This window comes from Heterocephalus glaber, unplaced genomic scaffold, assembly GCF_053883595.1.
Source record: "Heterocephalus glaber isolate CG9 unplaced genomic scaffold, H.glaber_assembly_v1.0 deba00001457, whole genome shotgun sequence".
In the NCBI taxonomy this organism is placed as follows: Eukaryota; Metazoa; Chordata; class Mammalia; order Rodentia; family Bathyergidae; genus Heterocephalus; species Heterocephalus glaber.
The window spans coordinates 31,632,059-31,655,789 of record NW_028258305.1 but is presented as its reverse complement, the minus strand read 5'-3'; the positions used below and the strand labels follow the sequence as shown (position 1 = coordinate 31,655,789).

The following is a 23,731-nucleotide window of genomic DNA, read 5'->3' as shown; positions in this document are numbered from 1 at the left end:
GCTGGGGTAACTTCTAGATGCTCAATCAAAGAAGGCACAAGCCTCAGAACAAGAGGAGGGCCCGGGATTTAGCTCAGTGGTGCCACCGCCTGCCTCACAAGTGCAAGGTCCCAAGTTGGATCCCTGGTAACAAAAAAATCACAACAGTATGCAGTACAAGAGAAAGAGGCTATCACACAGCCCCACCCCAAGGATGAAGGCCTGAACGTCCCTGGGGAGCTGCTGGTAGAAGTTCAAGTTCGAAGGCTGAGGAATCTGGAGCCAGATGCCCATGAGGGATGGCAGCAGCAAAATCGCACCTACTCCTGTGCGTGTGCCACCTTCCTCCATCTGCTGGTTTGTTCCTTCCGGTCCCCCAGCCTATGGGTTGTGCGGCTCATGTTCAGGGCAGGTCTTCCCCAAGCAGTTCACTGACCCACCTGCCAGTCTTCTCTGGCAACACACCCAGAAGTGTGCTTTACCAACTTTCTAGACTTCTGCTCATCCAGGGAAGTTGACAACCAAGATGAATCATCAAATTCTCTCTACTCCCACTTGGGATCGACCCCGTGTCTTGGAATTATGGAACCTCGAGGCCTCAGAGAACAAACAAGTGGTTCTGCTTCTTTCTGGTACAGTGAGGGTGCGAGGCCCTATAGAGAAGTGACTTGCCCTCAGGAATGCGCCCTTGAGGGAGAGGCTAAGGTTGAAAGGGACCCAAGGAGAAGCCCATAACCCTGAATTTGTCCTCCCCTTAGGCTCTCGCTCCCATTACAGTGGATACTGTACCACACAGCGCAGGCCACAGAAGAGGCCTCTCCCTGCTCTTCCTGAGGAAAGTTGGGTCTGAATTCAGATCTTTAAATTTATAATTAAAAAAAAAATTTTAAACTTAGACGACTCGTACTAAATGTCAGTGGGAAACAAGAAATAAAAATTCAAGATGTATAAGAACAGTGTGATTTACAAAGTGCAACACATCCTGATTCCTCAGATATCTTACTCAGAGATCCTCCGGGTGCAAGAAACAGAAAACCATTCCGGTGGCCCAGGAGAAGGGAGACTTATGGTGGGAGCACTCCTTGCCTCTGTCCCTCGTCTCCAACCATCTCTGGCTCTCTGTTGGTCCACATCACTCTTCCCTCAGCAGACCAGCATCTTCTGCCTGGCTCTTGGTTCCTGCTACTGCAATACTTTACCTAACCTGACAGACCTTCTACCTCTGCTCCAGGCCCAGGCAAGGTCTCCACCCCGTGACACCACATGCTCACTCTCCAGCATTCCTCCCTGCCGCAGCTAAAAACCCACATCCACATCAACCTGTGAGCAACCACAGCATGCATATCACAATTATCACCTCCAGTTAGAGAGACAGCATTCCCTACAGACTCAGAGACACTGAGAGACTTCCCCAAGAATACCAGCTAACCGCCTGACCATGGGATGAGGGCAAATAGCAATCTTGAGTCAATCCCCACAATGTCAAACAACATTGACTTGAGGAAATGCTTGTCTGCCAGGAGAGCTGATAGTTGACACTTTGCCCCAGACTGAAGAACAGGTCACTGAGCTTGAACCAAATGCCAAGCCTCAAGCCCCTGTCTTGTATATGTATTCTGTTAAAATTGTACACCCAGTGGCCTGTGGCTGCACTTCCTACCAACAGAAACACTAAAGGCGAAAGAACAACAGCAAATTGCTGTGCAGCGAATTCTAGCAGACAACAGATGCAGCCAAAAGGCTTGTGGTTGAGCTGCAGCTGCATCCACAGGTGCCAAGCTCCCTCAGATAATCTGCTTTCACTGGAGGCCCCAAGTTCAGTATAACAGAACCCCAGTTGTCCCTTTGATACCAACCATAGGACATCAAAATGTTAAAATAACAATGTTTAAATAAAGGGAGATGTTGGGGTTTCTTCATTTAAAAATGAAACTGACTTTCCTTTGCTCACAGATCTATGAGAGTCATTCCCTATTTTAGGGAGAGGCTTTGACTTGGGGTGCATCTCCTCCATCTTCTTCCTTCTCAACCCTGGACTAAAAATTTTGCAGTCAGTAACTGCTGACTTTGAAGATGGAACACAGGGCAGTTGGCAAGGACACAGTGTCACTGAGAAGCTTGCAGAAGGAAACAGGTTCTCCTTAGAGCCTTCATAGCCCTGCCAACACTTTGAGTTAAGCCCGCAGAGACCCAAGTTGGATTTCAGAGCTGGAGAACTGTAAACTAATGTGTGTTGTTTAAGCCATGAAGGCTACTGTCATTTGTTACAGCAGAAATCGCAAACTAATACAGCTGGCAATGAGGGCCACCCTCTCACATTCTTTCAGTCTGCAGCAAAGGAAAGAGAGGTTGGGCCCAAGAGACAGCTGGAATGGGCCAGGCAGTTGTGAACTGCAGCACCCTAGGAGGCTTCCAAGCAGGAAGGGACTGCCTGGGTCCTGATTTCACATCACCAGTGCCTCGGGAAATGCAAAAGATATTGAGGCCAGGTGAAACCAGGATCAGGCAAAGGGGTGAGACCCACAAGGCAGTGCTTTCATCTCTTACTCCAGTCTGTGGCCAAGGTTGAGAATGCCCAGCTCCCCAAGGAGAGAAGACAGCCCAGCTTCCCAGTACTGAGCGGCAGCGCCTGCCAGACCTGGGTCTCTTAATCAACCCCGCTGCTCTCTGGGCCCCTCACCCAACATTTGCCTTTCCAGGAATTAACAGGACCCCAGAACAGCTGCCTGCCATCCCCCTGGCCTGAGTATCTGGGGCCTTTTGAATGTTGCAAAGTCCCCCCTGCCCCCTAGCCACATCCCTCTGAGACAGCAGGCGAGCTGGTCAAGCCATGGTCCTCAGGAAGACATGCACAGAATCCTGGGCTTTTTCTGCCTGCTTTCATGCTGTTCCCTGGAGGTACATACAAAACAGCAGCACTTGACTGGCACCCACAATTCCCCGTGAACACCCACCACACACTGGCTGGCCTCATCCAGGGTTCCCTGAGATCATTCTCCCTCCTGAGAAGCAGATGACCACCCCCATGCATGTAAAAACCACCCTGGGGGCTCTTCAAAATCCCAGTGCCCAGACCAAACCTCAGATCCATGACATCAGAATTCCTGCATGTGGAGCCGGGGAATCATTATTCTGAGGGCTCCCCGGGTGATTCTTTTGTGCAACCAGAGAATGAAGGCATGGGCATTCCCATGAGCCTGTGCAGTCCTTGGCCCCTGGCCCCTGTTGCCTCCCCCAGCGATCAGTCAGAGGTCTGCAGGAGCTCTATCCCTCTTCTCTCGTTCTGTCTCCCCTTCTCTAGACTGCATATTTATTATCCCCTCCCTCTCTTCCCTAACAGCCCCCTTGCTGATTTTCTTGCCTGTTAGACCGTGTGCTAAGACATTGCTACTCAAAGTGTGACTCACAGTTAACATCTGGGAGGTTCTTAAAATTCAGAACCTTGGACTTCAGTCTGGTCCCACAGGCAGCGGAATCTGCATTTTCACAAGATACTCAGATGATCCTGATGCACATCTGAGCTTGGGAAGCTCTGTTGTGGACAATCGCTGCACCCACCGGCCAAGGCCCTGTGTGGGCTTAGTTCAGTAGCTGCAGGGTTGGAGGGTTCAGGAGAGACTCTCATCAGCACCTCGCACGTCCACCTCGCATGTCCACATTTCCTCCAGCAGGAAGAGAGTCATGCAGGTTTCTACTCTTTTTAGTAGATGAGTGGGAATATTGCTACTAATTAATTACCCAAAACAAAATATCGAAAGACTAAAACCCTGCTCCTCCCTCTCTGATGGTAGGAAAGGTCCGAAAAGCCAGTGTCTTAAGGGCGTTCAAAGTCCCCCAGCAGGCTGTTCAACGGCCCCTCTGTACCTGGGCTTCCACAGCTGCTCTGGCAGAGCTCATCCCTGTTTAATGGAGGCAGATGGATCATTTTCAATCTGAGCCAACTAGTACCCTTGAGGGACAAGTCTGGCCCCCATCCTGCAGCCACTGGAACACTCCCTGGAACATCTTCCCAATCACACAGTCATGCCTCATCTCATTGACTCAGTCCACAAAACATCACATTTTAACAACTAATAGAAATTAAATGGCTAAATAGAGTTAAGATTATTTGACTGTGACATTCAGTCATGACTTACTGAAGAAAATGGTTTTGAGGGTTCTTGTTAGAGGGAATGCGGTCAGTTAACATGTCCCCAAGGCCAGAACAATTCCCTGGAGAGGCTCCAGGTGACTGAAAGCATTAAATCAGTAGCCTCTGGGACTCTAACCGATTGGCACCATTAGGACTGACAGACTAAGAAGGCCTCTAGAAGCCGGGGTGTTCCAAACTTGCCTAAAATTACCATAACCTGGATTCCTTGTTTTAAAAACTCCCAGACCCCAATGAGTTTCTTGGGGGTGGGGGGCGTCATCATCTATATTGTTTAATAAGTGCCTCTGGCATCTTTCATCATCAGGAAGGTGGTAAATGCTGATGATCCACCCAACTTTTCTGCTCCCTCTCCCCAAGCTTTCCGAGGAATCACCTGTGCCATCTCCGACGGGTATTCCTGCTTCTTAAACCCTCGCCACTGCCCGTTTCCTACCACACAAACCACCATTCTCTGTGCACAGCCAACACCAGCCTCTCTGTAACTTCTCTTCGTTAGTCCCAGCTCTTACAAACATAGAATGGTTTTATATTTTTTCCTTCGGCTATAAACCTTTTCGTTTATTTGCTTCTCTGGTTTTTAAAGGACAGTGATACTGCTGAGGGAAAAAGTGTGTTTTCCTTTCATAAGTACTTGCAATGAAATTAGACATTCAAAGACAGCTCACATTTTAAAAACTAGTGGGATACCTCCTTGAACTTTTGAAATAGTTTCTGTCTCATTCCAGTTTCAGTTGCTACTGCAAAATACCTGAGGCTGGGTACTCTGTGCAGAAAAGAGTTTCCTAGACCTGACGGTGGGAGTTGAAGAGCATGACACCAGCTTTGCTCAGCACTGCAGCCATGTGACAGTAGCAAAAGTGCATGTGAGACTGATGCAGAAGGATGCAAAGGAGGTGCCAGGCATCCTCAAAACAAGCCATTCTTGCAAAAACCAGTCCAGTCCCACAAGACCTGCATTAAAGCTTTTGGAGGACAGTGATCCCAAGACCTAATAAGACCTTCCACAAGATTTTACCTAAAAGTTTCCACCATCTCCAGACCACACACTAGAGACCAAGCTTCAAGCACGCTGCTGGAGGATAAACCATTCCCGAACCTCAACAGTCCCCATGTCTGAAAAGCAATGAGGCTGGTGTGTCAGGCTGCCATGTACACATCCTGAAAAGGGACAAATGTACCTAAGTGTTCACGTGCTCTGGTCTGAGAGCTGCCACGGTCTGCAGATTAACAATTTAGCATTCACCCTCATGATTTACGTCAGTTTCACAAAGATTTATTAACATTGGCCATGTACTAAGCACTATGCCATTTGCAGGGGATGCTGATGTGAAATTCTTCTAAGTGGTTTGGCTACATATGCCTGTAAGACCCTTGGTGGATGAGGTCCATGCATTTCCCTCTAATCATCATCATCATCGTCATCATTTTAACAACTGGAAAGCATTTCAGAGGTCCCCTGATCCACTTTTTCAATCCATTAGAAATAGATAGATAAAATAGATAGATAGATGATAGATAGATAGATAGATAGGGATTCTTCTGTCCTTTAAATCTCAATCTAGTAAGGGAGGCAGTTTTTTAAGAAGAAATGACATAAAGTAAAGTTAAGAGCACCTATTCGTTAGGTATATGAATAGCCCAGCTGTGTGCTGTTGAGGATGGATTTGTCTCTATCTGTGATGTAACAGGCACAGGGGGATCAGGGTGAAGCTGCAGGTACGGTGGCAGCTTCACTGGGGATGAGCTGAGAGAGGAGAGGACGTTTGCACTTCCTTCCTGTATTCCACACCTACCGGTTACCTCCTGACTGCTAGGCACTAGGGTTGAGAGGCCAAGAGGAGCATGCGCTCTCAACTAGGATGCAGTGGATCCTCAGGCTTTGTGCATTCAGTTATTCGCCAATTGGCCTGCTCACTAAAATTCAAGTTTATTTGTAACCCAACCCTTGTCACTTAACGCATGCGCAAGTCCACAGGTGGGAAAACATTTGCGTCATCCGGTGCGCCCCTCCCCAGCTACGGTCAAACCTCCCTCTCCCAGTATTTTCCAAGTGACCTTTCCACAGCTGACTTAGTGTTGCAGTTTTTGCACTTTGGGACTTCTCGTAGGTGATTTCACTGTTTTAAATTGGCCCCGAGACAGTGAGAAACTTCTGTCTCGGTTCCGACTGCGAGAAAGCTCTGCCTTGGCTCTGTGTCAGACGAGCTTCCTTCGGTGTGAGTTTCAGCGTGGTTGCTTGTGAGTTCAATGTTAATGAGTCGATGATCTGTACATTAGGAAAAAGGAGAACAAATTTAAATCTGATCCATAAAGCGCTAAAGTAGCATCTATCGTGTGTGATGAAGATACGGAAAAAATAGAAAAGAGGCTGAACATACAGATCCATGAGATGACAGCTGACTAATAAAACAAAAAGCTTCATGGTCGGAATTTTTGTGAGTCTAAAACCCACATCACCAAGGTCAAGAAAACTGTTAAAAGCTTATCAGCTAATATTTTATTATAAAGGAATACTGCATATAATTAATGTGTAAAGGCATATCAAGAGTTGATCAAAATATATGGTGAATATATAAAATTTAAAAATTATTACATTAAAAAATACATTGCCACTAAACCTCTTCAAAATACGTCGCGTATAGTAAGGTAGGGTGGCTCATGCCTGTGATCCCAGCACCCAAGAGGCTGAAGCAGGAGAACTCCTGCAAGTTTGAGGCCAACATGAACAACATAGAGAGACCTTGTCTCAAAAAAAAGAAAGAAAGAAAGAAAGAAAAAGAAAAAAAAATAAACTTGCCCTTGCCTTTGAGCACACTTACCCAGTGATTCTTGCCATTTTCTGGAGTAGTTCTGTAAGTCCTCCTTTGTGAGTGTCTTTACAAAGTGTGATAAAAAGTACAGTGAATGGTTCTTCTAAGTGCCATCCAACAGGAAGACAGGCTTGTAAAAACCCTGCAGTGTTCTCTCCACCGTATTCACCGGACCTGACACCACGGGACTCCTGGCTCTTCCCCAAAGTCACAGTGACATGAAGAGTAAGTGTCTCGAATGGATTCAGGACATGCAGGCAGCCACAGCAGTGCAACTAAAGATCCTCAAGAAAAAAGACTTTCAGAACTGCTTCAGAAAGTGGCAAGAACAGGATAAGTGTGTTCAAGGAGAGGGGGATATTTTGAGGGGAATTGGTGGCCATGTGTCTTTTGCTGTAATACATTTTTAAAGAATTTAAACATCTACTGTATTTTTCAGTCACACCTAGAATTAAATTTGGTGTCTTCACAGAGAAATACACATAAAACAAGGTTATGCTTTGATCTCTGATGAAAACATTGAGACTACAGTTCCAGAGGAGCCCAGCCCTGTGGTTTCACTGGGGCTCGGTGTTTTGGAGATGTTACAGCATATAACTGCCAATAACAAGCCTCATCTGTATGGAGAGTATGGGACAGAGTGAGAATTTGACTAGAATATGGGATATTCTGTAAAAAAAAAAAAAAAGGAGGGGAGGAAAGGAGAGAGAACAAGGAAGAGGGCATTACATTATGGATACATCAAAAGCTGAAATAGAAAGTCTAACAGCGGGAATGTATCAGTTTATTTTTTGTTACTATAATGAAATACTTTAACAGGCTAACTTTATTAAAAAAAAAGAGAGAGAGAGACTGTTTTAGGTCACAGCTCTGGAGGTTTAAGGGCACAGTGCCAGCCTCAGCTCAGCTTTGGTGAGGACCACCTGATAGCAGGTGTACATTACATGCGAGAGGAACAACCACATTGCCAAACAGGAACCCAGAGAGCAATTCAGGGGTCCAGCTCACTCACCAGACTGCCCTCTCCCAAGAGCTCCAGGCTCCCACCAGAGCCACTCAAACACTGAGGGCTGCTCCCGCAATGGCCTAAGAACCCCAACTAGGCCTCACCTCCTAAAGGTCCCGTGCCCTTTCGGTACCATCACACTAGGGACTGAGCATGTAAACTCTTGGGGGACACACCTACACAGTACCAAGACCACAAGAGCTTCTGATGATTTTTGAGCAGGGGAATTTTATAGTCATAAATAAGAACAGAGGAAGACTCCTCTGGCAGATAGGATACTGCTGGCATTGCAGAGAATAACAGAGAATTATATAGTACAATCAGCCAGAAATAAGGGGACTGGAACTAGGGGTCATTCCAGAGATACAGGGACAAGGAAAGAAGTGGGTGAAGACATACAGGGCTGCCAGGATCTGATGGTGGCCACTTAGGAGTTTTACGAGTAAGTTGGCGCAGGGTGTGAGCCCCGTGCCTTGCGGACAAATACAGCCATTACTAAATTGCTCAGTAAGAATGTAAACCCTCGGCCCAGGAGCCTGGAGGAGAGAGTGTGACAGTGTAGCCCCAGGGATCCTTCCAAGCCTCCGCTCAGGACATTTCATGCTCTGCTCAGAGGCCCACGTGTCCCCAAGCTGCTGATTGCTTTGTTGCTATTATTTGAGTATTTGTTTTTATTTAAATGTAACCACAGAACTTAGTTTTCATCTGGTGGGACTTCATCCGGTTGCGTTTTACCCCACCTTGTTTGCACTTGTCATAAATTTCCCATCTCGCCTGAAGGTGGCCGGCCCTCTCCGTTTTATTTTCCATGACATTTGGATACACTCCCCTTCTGAACAAAACTCAGGTCACCTTGAGACAGGAAGACTGGAAAATAGGAAAGGAGTGAGGATGGGAGGAGGCAGAGTGTGTCTCCTCTCTCTCAGGTCCTGGTGACTGGCTCCCTGGTTACTGTGCTGCCTGTCAGGTCCCCAAGGATTTGCTAAGAATCAACTGAAACCGTGGAGTTGGCACCCAAAACAGGACCATGTGGCTTCTCAGAGGATCTATTTCTGGTGTTCATGGAAAATCTTTTATTTTTTGGTACTGGGGATCGAACTCAGGACCTTGTGCTTGCCAGGCAGGCGGCAGCAGAACCACTGTGCTAAATCCCTGGTCCCTTTAGAGCTTCTTCTTTTTCTTTTTTGTGTACCGGGGATTTGGGGCAGGCAGCGGAACCACTGAGCTAAATCCCGAGCCCCCTCGTGGAAAATCTTTTAAAAGTCCCTTTCCCTGCTCTTGAGGTCTCAGGAACCTGCAGCCTGGACTGGCTACATAATTTGCAGGCCCTCTTGCTCAGAAATTATTAAGAATTTCAAGATGGCATCAGCAGAGCATTGAACCAAGCACATGTAGCCCTTTCTGTGCGCAGGGTCCCCGTATGACTGTCAGGATGCGCCCGCAAACTCGGCTCTGCCTGTGGCTGAGTGTCAGCACTGCATGAGATGTGAGCCCACTGCACATCCCACTCCACTCTGCCTCTGGTGCAGAGCCTGCGTCCTGCGGCTGCACCTCCAGCTGGTCAGAAAAGGTGTTCCACACCCTCTGCCTGGCAGCTCCCAAACCCATTCACCTGGATTCACTCCTATTCCTCTCCAGTTCATCTATTCCAGCCTTCAGCAAAATGGATGCTAACCTTCTGGCTGAGATTTCAGCAGTCTTGACAGTCGTAAGAGCCACAGGATGAGAAAGGTAGAGCAGTTTTCTGGCACCACTATTCAGTGTCAGGGGTAACCCAGGAAGTGGTGAACAGCTGAGATTGTCTCCCTGGAGAGGAGAGTCTGGGGCAACCTTAGGGACAGGGGGTGCTCAAAAGGTGGGGTCCTTACTTTTGCAGAAGCCCGCCTTACAGCACCCTGTTCATTAGAATGTGGACGCGGGACAATGTGTTTATCTCTGTGAGGAAGCTGAAGTCCAGAGAAGTTCAATGACTTCTCCAGAGCGCACAGATAGGAGAGGACACTATCAAAAGTAGAACACATGGCTTCCAAGTCCTGAACCATCCCGGTCTTCTGTATTTGCAATGCAGAGGATCCCAGTCTTCCTGTTTTACCATCACTGTCCATTCTGGGACATTTTATGAACCACAGTTTAAGGCTTTGAAGTAGCTTCTATTTGTATGTTAAAAAAAAAAAAAAAAGCATGAGTTCTGCCTTCCTCCAAAGGTAATAACTTTCCAGCTAATTTTTATTTCTTGTTCTAACTCCTCAGAGACAACCCTGCTACCCACTTTAACCTAAAAACTCACACAAATTCTCGAGATCTGAAGGCAGCCATAGAGAAAATTACCCTGAGAGGAGGACTTTCTAATGCAGGTACGTGGCCCAGATAATTCTACCTCGTTACCATGGTTCTCTTTCTACGTGGTTGTCTTCTAGCATTCTATATAGAAGGAGGCAAAAAGTACTAATCCATCAAGAAATGGTTTACATAACATCTGTACCTTTTCCAACATGTTACAGATTCAGGGGGGAAGAATCATTAACCATGTATGCTAGAGAGCTCAGTCCTGCTTGGTTCCCCAGTGTGGCACCATTCTCTGGGACAAGCAGGACTGCTGCTGTGACTATTTCCTGGTTTGCCTATAAGTCACCAACCATTTAGTATGAATTTCTGTGACCAATTCCATTCAGGAAGCCCCTCAGAGCCTCTTGGGAGTTTTGTTCCTATCAGCTACTGTTTGCACTGATGACTGTGCAGAGAGGCATAGTCTCTGCTTTAAGAACAGTTTCCTGTGACATCTGAGACTTTCCAGGGGTTGAGTGATGTCACTAGAAGCCCCAGCTCTAGTCCTCAGTGGGACATGTCAGTTCTACCAATTCACCCAGAGATGACTGGACATTAAGAAAGTTTTACATTAACCATGTTTAAAGACTGTCAAAGAGCCTATGCCGATGTTTTTGGTTTGGTTTGGTTTGGTTTTGGTACCAGGGATCGAACTGGGGACCTTGCACTTGTGAGGCAGGTGGCAGAACCACTGAGCTAAATCCCTGGCCCATATATTATTAATTCAAAAATAGTAGCCTGGCTTTCGGGACAGTGAGGGGGTGAGTGATTACCTGCTTCTCAATAATCTATTTCTACCGTCAGTGACCAAAGGAGTAGAGATAAGAGCCACAGTTGCTTGGCATGGAGCACACACAGGAAGTAAAGCTGTCTTTGAGGGAGCATCTTTGAAGTTATAGCCAATCTGATTAATTAGATTGTTAATCTAATCTTCCCACCTCCCTGAACATCTCTGTAGTGAACAGAACTTTAGTAACTGGTAAATACAGAGTCTTGCACCTTTGCTCTATGCACTAGCCAAAGTACTGCTCTCTGTGTCCTCAAATCCATGTTGCTTTCATTGCAAACATGATAGAGATGATTTCTGCCTCATTTTCTACTTAATGTTTACATAAGCGAAATTCCAAAGAAGAAAGCCTTCAGACGGCCCTCAACTTCTCTGATCCAAGTGGCATACATTTTTCAGTGGATGGCATGTTCTAACTGTGCCTCTGGATTGTTCAAGGTGTGGGTTCAGAAAATATAATTTATTCAACTGATTTAAGCCCAGAAGCATTTATTTCAGGGTATTAGATATTTTGAAAATTATGGAAAGGGCTGAAGAAGTAGACTATAGGCTGGACTTTCAGAGATGTCTTCTAAAGGCTTCTTACAGAACAGGGCCTAGGGCCGGGGATTTAGCTGAGTGGTTCTGCTGCCTGCCTCGAAAGCTCAAGGTCCTGAGTTCAATCCCTGTTACCAAAAAAAAAAAAAAGAACAGGGCCTATATGGGAGTTGCTATTTCTTCTAAAATCAGGAAAGTATTTTCTGAATTCTGCCATTATAGCCTCTACTGAAACCTGCTTCTGCCTGTGTCTTAGTTACTTTCTCATTGCTGGCACAAAATACTCAACACCCACAAGTTAAAATTCACAGTTTGGCCAGGCCAGGAATTTAGTTCAGTGGCGCCTTGCAAACACAAGGTTCTGAGTTTGATCCCCAATACCAAAAAAAAAAAAAAAGAAAGACTAAAATTCACAGTTTGGGGCTGAGGATTTAGCTCAGTGGGGCTGAGGATTTAGCTCAGTGGTGCTGAACCTGCCTGGAAAGCATAAGGTCCTGAGTTTGATTCCCAGTACCTAAAAATAAATAAATAAAAATAAAACTCACAGTTTAGAGATTTCAGTCCATAGTCAGCTGGCTCCAAGGCAGGGTGGCATGGAAGAAGGGCATGGCAAAGGAGAAAAAAGTTCATGGCCTGCAGGCAGGAGGCAGCAAGCAGGGAGTCTTCCTTTTCCCTTTTATTCCATTCAGGTTACAAGCCCATTGGTTGGTGCCACCCACACCCAGCATTGGTCTTCCCATTATCCACACCTAGAACTATGCCAAACCAATCAGCGGACTAATCCAGTTACCATACCCATAATTCAGTATCACCCACCCAAAAGCCCCATCTATAAGTGCACAAGGCTTTGTAGGAACATCTAGATACAAACCATAGCAGCCAGGAAGCCACATGATCATGGAGCTGCTTCTACAGTGGCTAGCTCAAGAATTATGCCCTACCTGTCCCCTTCATACCCACAAAAGCAACACTGCATATCCTGCTACATCAAGACCGTCGAAGCTAGCAGCCAATTACAAGCACCTCTTGCTAACAGTGTCCCAGAGAAATAAAATACTCTACAGATTCTGCCAGTAGAACTAGAAGAAGAAGAAGTACAGCCTCTACCTCACTTTTATCTTCTAAATCTCAGGCAAAGGCATCAATTCATGCAACTAAAACAAAGCTTGAAATCTAGATGCAAGGGAGTATGCACAATGCAGTTTTCCAATTTCCAGCCTCTGGTTTCAAGCCTCACTGCAAGGTGGATGAGGTGTTGACCATTGATTCGTTGTAACCTCCTGACTTAAGATAGATGAGATAAAGGTGAATCTATGGTTCCCTGTGCTCTGCCCACAGGCACCTAATATTAAGACAGAGAAAACTGCTGGATGTTTGGGGCCTTGAGGGAAATTATCCCTTGGCCATGAAAGCATTTCTTAGTTGCCAGGGTTTTCCCTTAGCAATCAGGTTCTGTGCCATCACTTTACATGGGTTCATCAAGACTTTTCTCCAGCAACTTCCTATGTAACCATTTGATGCTTGCATTTGAAAGATAAGATTATGCCAGCCAGGTTCCACCACCTCCCTTGCAGGAGCAAGGTCCCGAGTTCAATCCCCGGTACCAAAAAAAAAAAAAAATTATACCAGCCAGCAGAGCCAGGATGCTGTTCAAAACTTGAAAAGCACTGAGTGTAACGATATTAAGCTAAAGTTCACAGAATGTAGCTCTTAATTCATTTGAGAATGTCTGGAAAACTATGGCTGACATCTATCCAGATGGATGCTCATGTACACAAAATACTGTGCATAATTTCAGGGGATATGTGAACACAGGAATGTGCTAAATGCTACTAAAGTGTACACACCTAAAAATAGTTAAAGTAGTTTAAAATAAACAAACAAAACTGGGGAAGGGATGAATGTGTTTTTCTGAACCCCTCTGTGTTACTGTGATCTGTGCCTATAATTCCAGTTAGCATGATCGCTCCAAGCAGAAGTTTTCTTTTTCTTCCAGGCCGAGCCATCTCTTTTGTGACCAAGAACTTCTTTTCCAAAGCCAATGGAAACAGAGGTGGTGCTCCCAACGTGGCTGTGGTGCTACTGGATGGCTGGCCCACAGACAAAGTAGAGGAGACTTCAAGACTTGCAAGAGAGTCAGGAATCAACATTTTCTTCATCACCATTGAAGCTGCTCTTGAAAATGAGAAGCAGTACGTGGTGGAGCCCAACTTCGCCAGCAAGGTATATAACTGCCCAGAGACTCACCCAATGTAAGGACCCCCTGTACCCTGAAAAGTTACAGTGCCATCAAGACTGTTTTCTCAGTCTATTAAATGGGTGTGAAGCTCACTTCTAGGTAGTAGGACCTCCAGGGAGGGACTAACAAGTCTAGAATCTGGAGTTAGCTTCTCAAAGCAAAACTCCACACTGACTCTGAGACCAGCAGCTTGAGAGCAGAAAGTAGGGGTGGATTTCCAACATCTCACATGGGGGCTCCCCCTTGTTCCTCCTACAACACCAGGGGGCCCCAGCTGGGCAACCCAGGGGGGCTTTACACAAGCACACGAACATGCACACATATGTATACACAGTCTCTTACACAAACACAAATGCACATGCACTCTCACACAAACACACACTACTAATTAATCCATCTGATAAATAAGACAAGGGAGGTGTTGAACAAGTCAGGGAGATCATGTTTCCAGGGATGCTCCTGGATTCTTGTCTGTCTGCTCTTTCCCATGCCCATTGTCAACTACCTATTTCAAGCCAGTAATTTACATCTGTCTCTCTCCCTTAGTTTAGTTTAGATTTCATAAAGAAATCCAACTAGTGTTTATGAAGCATTTCTCCAGTCCTGCAGGGTCCTTGCTCCAAATCCTTCACTCTTCCTCACTGCTTTTGAGGCCTTCTGTAGTGTGGGCCCAGTCCACCTTCCTGGCCCCACTCAGGCCCTGTGCTCGAACGTTTTGTGAACTCTGTTAAGGTTTCTGCAAATTAGCAACAACAAAAATACTTCCCAGGAAAGTTTAAAATAAGCCACTTCTTATTTTAAAATAATTTTTTAAATTACACAAATTCATTTGTAGTTGTCAGGTGCCCTTTGCTTCCCCAGAAGCAGGAGCAAGGAAGAAAGGCCCTCCTTAGAAAGACTGGTGTACCCTCTTCCAGGGTCACACCAACCTGTTTGCTCATTGTTTATCTGCAGCTGCCTTAAATCTGGAACAAGCTTGGGCACAAGTAAATAAATATTCATTTTCCTGGAAGCAGAGCTCTCTGGAGGGCAGAGCTTGGGTTCTGAAGGCAGACAGATTGGAGTTCCAGTCCCAAGGACTCCTGGACATTCTTCCACCCCTGGCGCTCAGTTTGTTCTCTCACGACAGGGGGTTATCATCCCATCTTATAGGGTTAGAGTGGGGATTTAAAGAAAGAACCTGGCCTGATATATGAGGCCACTCGGCATCTGTGGGGGTCCCCTCCTGCTGGGAACAGGGCTGCTCTGGAAACATTCCTTTAGTCACTTCCAGTGTGTGTCCTCTGTTTTCCCAATCGGAACAAAAGCTTTCTTTAGTCCTCTCATGCATTGGTGCTCACCCATGCCATTCCTATGGCTGACTGCCTGGGCAAATGAAATGAGGAGCCTGGAGAGGCATAAAGATGAAGCTAAAACCAATGGTTTTCATCTCCCTATGAGTATGCTGAGCAAACAGTTTTCCAATCGGGCAGAGACCTAGCTAAGGGGGTCCAGAGACTGCTAGAGGGGTCTTTGCCTCTGTGAGTGCTGCCCCCCAGGGAATGGGAGAAAGCACACTACAAGGATAAGCACAAGAAACAAGAGCCTGCCGAGTTAGCTGCCTGGTGGAAGGCCAAGGGTATTAGAGGTAGATTGGAGGGCTTGACCCCTCACCTGGTGAGTGTCTCTCCTATCTGTCTTCCAGGCTGTGTGCAGAACAAATGGCTATTACTCGTTCAGTGTGCAGAGCTGGTTTGGACTCCGCAAGACCGTGCAGCCCCTGGTGAAGCGGATCTGCGACACAGACCGCCTGGCCTGCAGCAAGACCTGCTTCAACTCAGCCGACATTGGCTTCATCATTGATGGCTCCAGTAGCGTGGGGACAGGCAACTTCCGCACAGTCCTGCAGTTCGTGGCCAACCTCAGCAAGGAGTTTGAGATCTCAGACACGGACACGCGCATCGGGGCAGTACAGTACACCTACGAGCAGCGGTTGGAGTTTGGGTTTGACAAGTACCACACCAAGGCTGACATCCTCAACGCCATCAAGAGTGTGGGGTACTGGAGTGGGGGCACCAGCACGGGGGCTGCCATCCACTATGCCCTGGAGCAGCTCTTCAAGAAGTCCAAGCCCAACAAGCGGAAGTTAATGATCCTGATCACAGATGGCAAGTCCTACGATGACGTGCGGATCCCAGCCATGGCTGCCCATCAGAGGGGTAAGCCAGGCCAGCCCTCAGCCCATCACTGAGACATCTCTCTGGGGATCGGGGGCTGGTCTGCTTAGGGGACAAGGAAGGTACTGGCATTTTATACACTGGTTTGTCTGTGGCATAAGAAACTGTTTAAAATCATAGGGAGACTATTAGGAGAGTAAACACTGTGGGCCTCCTGGAGTATGCAGAGGGGAGGCGAACACAGCCAGGTGTCCCCCAAATGTCCTTGAAAATTCAAGGCTGTGCGTTACTGGGAACAGTGACCTTGTCCTCTATAGCCTGCATCTTGAGGCTTCTCTCAGGAGGGCTGATGCATTAGAAAGGAATTTGGTTCATTAGTTTATCTCTATGAAATACACCATATCTCTAGCTCTGTTTAAGGCACCAAACTGTGTTGGTGACTTTTAAAGAATAATAATGTTTTTAAAGAAAAGTAATATTTTTGTGAAGAACTCACAGAAGAACCCACTTTTGGGGGTTGGGGAATCAAAGAAATTTTGCTTCCAAATCATTAGAGTGATATTTCCATACAAAAATTTCTAAGTCAACAGAAAGTTTAAAAACATGAAAGACAAACAATATATTGATACAAGCAAAACAGTTTTGAAAAATCTGTCACATTTATGCCTTTATTGTAGACTATGTATGTGTGTATATGTATGTATATATATATTATAATCACTGTTCTAAAAGTGCCATAAAATATCATGAAAACATAACAACCCAAAGAGAACCCCAAGTGATGATGATGACAATAATAGTACTAATGATAATAAATGTAAACTGAGTGGTCAGTGAACACCAGAGACCTTTAGATAAGTGTTAACGTACAGAGCTCAGTGCTGACGTCATTTGTCTTCTTTCCCTTTAATTTGGGTTATTTTGGAGGATTCTCTGGGTTCTTGAGAACTGCTTTAAATCTTTCCTAAAATAAGCCTTTAGGAATGGGCAGTGCTGGCTTCTGGCAAGCACGCTGCCCAGACATTGCGTTCCGGCAGAGCCTTCCCCCCAGTGACTGCCCTCCAGGAGCCTGGGGGCACAGTTACAATGGTGAGCGGTGGGAACCCTGAGTGCCAGTGTCACAGGTTCTCCTGGTCTTAATCTTGTCCCAGCAGAGTTGGGTTAGGGCTCAGAAACAACCTGCCCAAGGTCCCAGGGTGGGCAAGACGAATGGGCCACTGCTGACTCCCAAGCCCAGGGCCCCTCTGTCTCTGGCACATCTGTCCCATGCTTGTGTTTGGCTGAAGTATCACTTATTTTTTCTAATGTACTAGACCTACTTTGGATCTCACCCAGAGGATATCCTTGGCCTACTCATGAGCAGGAGAGAAGAAAGAAGGAAATGGAAGCTATCAGGGTCTCATATTCTGGGCAGCTTTTAAGAAATGAGGCCAATGGATGCAAATGCCTACTAACTACAATTCTTCTAAAAATGTAATGAATATTGTGTGCCGGGAGTATCAAGTCCAGGCTGTGTTACCTCCTGTCAGAATTGCCAGGAGAAGGTTCTCTACTACAAGGGAGGTCTCAGGGATCTGAAAAGCTAAATTTCTAATACTGTTGCGTAGTCTCTATTAGGGGGCAGTCTTCCCACCCTTGAGCAGAAAAGAGGGCTTAGTCAGTCGGTCCAAGCCCACCTCTGCAGCAAAGCTGCTCCTGCTCCCTTGGCAGCATTTTAAAGCTCAGAACTGATGAACCCCCTACAACCAAGCTAAGTAATATTCAGAGAAGAGAAAGTGGAGAGATGAGAAAAGAAAGTAGCTTTCCATGCAGCTGAATGGGACACAACTGAAAAGCAGATTAGATGAGAGCCATGTGAGGGGGGCATGGTTCTCTAGTCAGGAGGACAGGACACCCAGAACATGCTGAAACAGGATGGCTCAGTGTGTGTGAGTTAGGCTTGGGAGTGAGGCCCAGTTGCCACACCAAAGCTCTGCCCTCTCTTTCATGGGTATCTCGCATACCTGCTCTGGCCAGCCTGAAGGTGGCATGAAATTAGGATTTTGCAAAGCCAAGCACCTGCTATATTTCACTATATTTTTGCCCATTCACCTCTAGATATGCTCAAGTCCCTCCCTTACCCCAAATAAAAAATTCTCTTTGACCCCCATGCTCTACTGCAGTTACTACTTGCCTGCCCCTCCACACCCAAGCTTCTGGGAAGGATTAATTACATGTCCTACCCCAACATCATCCTTTCTTTTTCACTTGCAATCCACAACAATTTATTTGGTTTCTTTGGCATCTCCTCCCCCTGAAATTGCCCTCACTAACCTACTGGTGACTTGGTTCGTTTTTTTTCTTCTCAATCCAATGAAGACATTTTATATGACTCCCTGCTGCATGCACGATTGCTGGCCACCTTCTTTCTTATCTTGAAATCCTCTCTTCGCTATGGTGACAGAGTAGATGCTAGGACTGGGGACACAATTTCTGCACCTGGGATGAGGTTGAAAATGATGTCTTGTAAAGTCACCCTCCAGCCTAAAGTGATTTAATTCAGTTCATACAGTAATCTGGATCAGGTCTTGGTTGAGTGAGTCTGTGATCCCAGCTACTCGGGATGCTGAGGCAGGAAGATCACAAATTTGAGCCCAGCCTGGGCAACTTAATGAGAACCTGTCTCAAAAAAAGTAAAAATAAGTCAGATGAAAAGCAGTAATCTGTTGTAGTTAAAAAGATCATAAAGTGGCTTTTGATGCTTTGAAGGCCCCCTGCAATTTTGTTTGGCTCTCCACACAAGAGCAGGCACGCGCCATATGCTGTGGTGTGCATGGCAGCAAAAGTTTCACTTGTCCCAAATTATCTTTCCCTCTTCTGTCCCGTACGTGCAATCCTTACCATATGTTTACTCCATTTTTTCGTGTTGTTTTTATCTCCAGAAGACTGTAAGCTTCTGACACAGCAACACTATCTACTGCATTCCTCTTGGCAGAGAGTAGATGATCAGAAGTATGTGTTAAATGACTGGATGAATTCATGGTCATACTTAGTTGTAATTCTAGGATGCAGTCGCCTGCCAGTGGGTTGTTCTGCTTTGTTAAGCACATTTCTGACAGAGCAACAAGTAGAAGATTCACAGCAGTGCTGTTCTGGGGCACATCCATCTCATCTAGTCTTTGTTCCCACAGGCGTCATCACTTACGCCATAGGCGTTGCATGGGCTGCCCAGGAAGAGCTGGACATCATTGCCACTCACCCTGCCAGGGACCACTCCTTCTTTGTGGATGAGTTTGACAACCTCTACACATCTGTTCCCAAGATCATCCGGAACATCTGTACCGAGTTCAACTCACAGCCTCGGAACTGAATTTAGAGCAGCAAAACACGGCAAATGCTGTCTTCCTGACACTCTTGGGACCATGCCTGGATTGTATCTTCAGGGTTCGTGCAGGGTGGCAGGGCTTGGGTGGGGCTTGGGAAGCAGACGCGTTGTTATTGTTCTTTGTCCCTGCAGCTGTCACACTTCAAAATGTGGAGTTAGAAAGACGATCATCAAATGTACAGGGTAAGCCAAAGTTGGCCATCATTTTGAGGGTGCTCACATCTTTCCTTTTTGAGAGTTGTTTTCAAAATATATGTTCGGAAGAGAGTGAAGCACTTAGGGTGAAATCAAGCTTTTCTGAAATTTTTCAAATTTTTATTTCTCAGAAGAACTCTTTATCCCTCAAGTTTCATTTCATCATGATGATGTAGAAGTTGCTTAATTAAACATTTAAAAGGATTACCTGCAACTTTTCTGATGGTGTGATGCTAGTGTTCACAGGATTTGTGGAGAAGCCACCCTCTGATCTTCCTGGCCCATGATGACCATACCACACACCTGCAGGGATGCAGAGAGTGTGGCAGCAGCATAGCTTTCCCTGATCTGCCTTCCCCTCATTGTTTCTGAAGTTCAGAACACCTGCAACACATTGGTCCTGAAGGGCCAAGTGGATCTTGCTCAAAGATAGTGCACTAGGCTACACAAAAGAATCACTGGGAGACCAAAACCTTCATTCCCAGGCCTTTTCCCTATACCACTGAAATGTGAACCGCTGGGACTGGAGCCTGAATACTGGCATGCCTGACTACCTCCCTGCTGATTCTTGTATACTCAGACTGAGAACCAGTGAGGGTTTAGGGTTATAACAGCTTCCTGGGAGAATTGCTGTGCCAGCTGTCTTGGGTCTACCTAGTTTAGCATTTGTCCTGGGTATTTCAGTGGTAACTAGGTATCATTTATTATTGATTTTTTGGCATTAAAATAAGCTGGCAAGAGTTTGTTTGAATTTTACTTCCTCTGCTAAGGATTCACCTATCAGGATGTGAAATACATGTGCAATGGGAAAATATTTAAAACAATTCTAAGTAGGGATGACTTAATGGACAAGTCATGTTTTATAAAAATGTGTTCTGGAGAGTGCTACCTCGAAAGGAGGAAAAAGGACAGCACCTGTGTCAATAACTGGAGCAAAATGTTTACATAAACATAGAACTGAGATATCACTTATTGAGCAGAATTTGCACTGAGTCTACCAAATCTCTTAGTGCCTGGAGAGGGGTGGGGAGGGAATATTATCAATTAAACATACTGTAGTCCACAGGAAAGAATCATTTACATATGTCTGCCATTTCAGATTGTTAACCATAAAATTTACTTTGAAGACAATTGCAAACATTTTTGCTTCACCACTTCAAAATATGAAAACAAGTTTTTGAAAAGGAAATTCTTTAGAAAGATACCAGTGGCACTGTATTCATGCCAGACTCAGCCAAAAAAACTAATTAAAAAACTGAAGTACTAGGAACATTATTCTACCTATGTGTTTGACTATGGCAATAATTCATACAAAGGAGCATTTCTTTAATCATACATATATGCTATTTTAATTTATTATATTTAGAAAAAGCTTTTTTAGTATAATTTCAGTCACCTCTCACTATCCACTGTATTGATTCCAAGATCCTCCATGGGTACCAAACACAGGAGTCAGGATAGAGAGAAAATTAGTGGACCAAGCTCTGGTATCTTCAGCAGAGGACAGAAGGGGAGTGGGAGGATGACAGGAGACATGAGTGATGGAGATGGGGCTGAAAATAACTTCAGGCTGTTTGGAAGGACAATAGGGACAAAGAGCAGAACTCTGAGTCCCCAGTCCAGGCGGGAAATACATGGGCTGAGAGAGAGCAGATAGTCCCCACTTAGGAGGACACGAGAGACAAAGCAGGAAAGTAGGGCAAGAGGTGAAGGGGCAGAAGCTTCTCGGAGCTTGCTGACAACAGAGATGCTCCCTGTGTCCCAGTAGGAAGGCTGGGGTTGAGAGGGGTTGGACAGAATGTGGGTTTGTGACAAGTAGGTTCTGAAGACGATAAATGACACAGGAAGCTTGGCTACAGTGCACCCTGAGTGACCTAAACTGTGCTCAGCACTGCTGAGGCAAGACGACAATCTTTAACCTCAAAATAGTCCCTTAGAGACAGACGATCTGTGGCAAGCCCTCAGACTGCAAGGGAGGAAAGCCAGGCCAGAAGCCTGTGCAGACAGGGAAGCACAGAGCTGGATTTGCCGATCTGTTGGTTCATTTGACCTCCTTTTGTTGGGGTCAGAACATGCACCCCATCCCATCCCCTGGTGCTGCACACTCCAGAGCACTGGTCGGTCTCTGGGGCCAATCCCCTAAGACAGCTCCATCTTTCCTTCAGCGGTCTCAATGGAAAATTCTCTTTCATGCCCCTCCTCCTCTGAGTCAACCAGCACAAACAGGCGAGGAGCATCAAGCTGTCCTCTCCAAGTGCTATGATGTCTAAACTCCACTGAGTTTAATTTTCCCACTTCTCAGGAATTAAGGCCCCTTTGGCAGAAGTTTCTTTGCCAAGGCTCAAAATTTTGCAACGAGGCCCTGGTAAAATTTTCTGGCCAGTGACAAGACTCAGATATTTCTTACTTCTCTGGGCTCTTTAAATAACCCCTTTGAACAGAACAAAAACCTTCATAAAACAACTTTCCCCAAAGCTGTCTCAGAAGACCAGCATGGGTTTATAGAAAAGATAATATTCCTGTGTCCAAGAATTTTTCAGCCAAAAAAGAGGAGTTTCCAAATAATAGTGTTTTTTCCAGTCAAAATCCTAAGAGGAGCTCTCCCCTTAGATTACAATATGTAAATGTATTAAGTAGGAAATATGCTCAAGAGCATGAATTCAATTGCATTGGAAAAAGACATTTATTCAACTAATGCCTTTGAGGGATTCAGTCCAGTGGGAAACCACAAACAAATGAAAACTTGAAATCATATAATTACTATCATGGGAATATGCACAAAGGGCAGGATGGGCAATGGCTGAAACCTCACGAGAAATGAAATTGTAGTTATGCCTAATGGTGATGTTTGTCACAACTGGATACTGCCCTAAGGCTGCACATATATTAATTCACTCACCCCTATGATTTGCTGAGAGAGACACTCTTCTTATTTCATTTTACAGATCATGCCTCTGAAGCACAGGACATAGAGTTGGTAGGAGACAGATCTGAAAATTAAGTCCAGGCACTCAGTGCCAGTCGGTACGCTTAATCACTTTGCTGCTTATAAGAGTGGCGCATAAAATAATCCAAGTGGCTGCCTGGGGAGTTCTCTTGTAAGCTGGACTATTTCAAATACACATACAATTCCACAAAGTGTACTCTCAGGGTCTGTTAAATGTGCATTGTGAACACAGTCCACGAAATGTCCAGTGTCAACTCCACTTTCCCCATCACACGCCCTGGCTCTCTGGACAGTTGTCCTTCTCTAGCTTAAGATGGGAGATTTTAAGCTGTGGTCTCTGTAGATTCCTGAACACAATGGACCTCACTGTCTTTTTGGTAATTCCCATGTATCCTCCACATCTCACTCCCAGTGGCACCCCCTCTTTACAGTGTTGTCTTGCTCAGATAGACTTATGTTCTCTGGCTACAGGGTCACTTACTTTCTAGTGGTTTCCATGGTCCTAGCCACAGACAAGGAATCTGGAGAGTGAAAATTTATTTTAAGTCACCTGGTAGTGGTAGCTGATATTGGAGCCCCAAATGCAATGGCACCAGTACAAGAGGCAAAGACGTGACAGCAAGAGGAAGGGAAGATCTAATTCCACCCAGAATGCACCACCCTCTCCACTGTCCTTCTCAGGCTCCTTGCTGTATGTTACAATCACTGGTCTTCTAGAATCTTCTTTGGGTATCTACGCACAGTGTGACTCTGTTCCTCAACTTCTGCTTTCATTTTTCCTGCAGAAGTGAAAATCTTTTATTACTTTCTTGAGTTTTGTGTAATAGACATTTTAAGTGCCTATTGTGTGCTAGACCCTGGGGTATAAAAGATGAGAGAGATTTGGTCCCTGTCCAAGGAGTGTGAGAAGTATGAACACAGACATAAAAATCTCTCAGAAGTGATAGGTGACAGGGAAGGCTTCCTGGGCTGGGTTCTCTAGGAAGAGCCCCTTTCAGCCAGGAGAAGGGAAATGGAAAAGTTTTCCCAGTGGAGGGAATGACAGGAGCAAAGTCGAGGAGGCAGGAAGCAGTGTAGAGCACAGCCAGACCTACAGCATGAAAACCTACAGCCAGGGCATTAGGAACGAGGCTGGAAAGACAGGCAGAGGCCAGGCCTTGGAGGGCTGTGTTGGTTAAGGTTCTCTTGGTTTCAAGTAACAAAAACTCAATTTGTGGTAGCTCAAGCAAAGAG

At 45.7% G+C, this 23,731-nt stretch overlaps 1 protein-coding gene across 3 annotated transcripts in view; it reads left to right on the top strand.

Annotated features, from left to right (window-relative positions):
- Vit (vitrin) overlaps positions 1 to 20,291 on the top strand; it is a 109,074-nt gene extending 88,783 nt beyond the window's left edge. For all 3 annotated transcript variants that reach the window (XM_087216136.1, XM_021253719.2, XM_021253720.2), the window contains 4 exons: positions 10,199 to 10,302; positions 13,594 to 13,820; positions 15,521 to 16,034; positions 19,163 to 20,291. In XM_087216136.1, coding sequence (XP_087072262.1) covers positions 10,199 to 10,302; positions 13,594 to 13,820; positions 15,521 to 16,034; positions 19,163 to 19,341 — 1,024 coding nt within the window. In that variant the 3' untranslated portion in view covers positions 19,342 to 20,291. The remainder of the gene's footprint in view (positions 1 to 10,198; positions 10,303 to 13,593; positions 13,821 to 15,520; positions 16,035 to 19,162) is intronic.
- Positions 20,292 to 23,731: the final 3,440 nt, after the last annotated feature.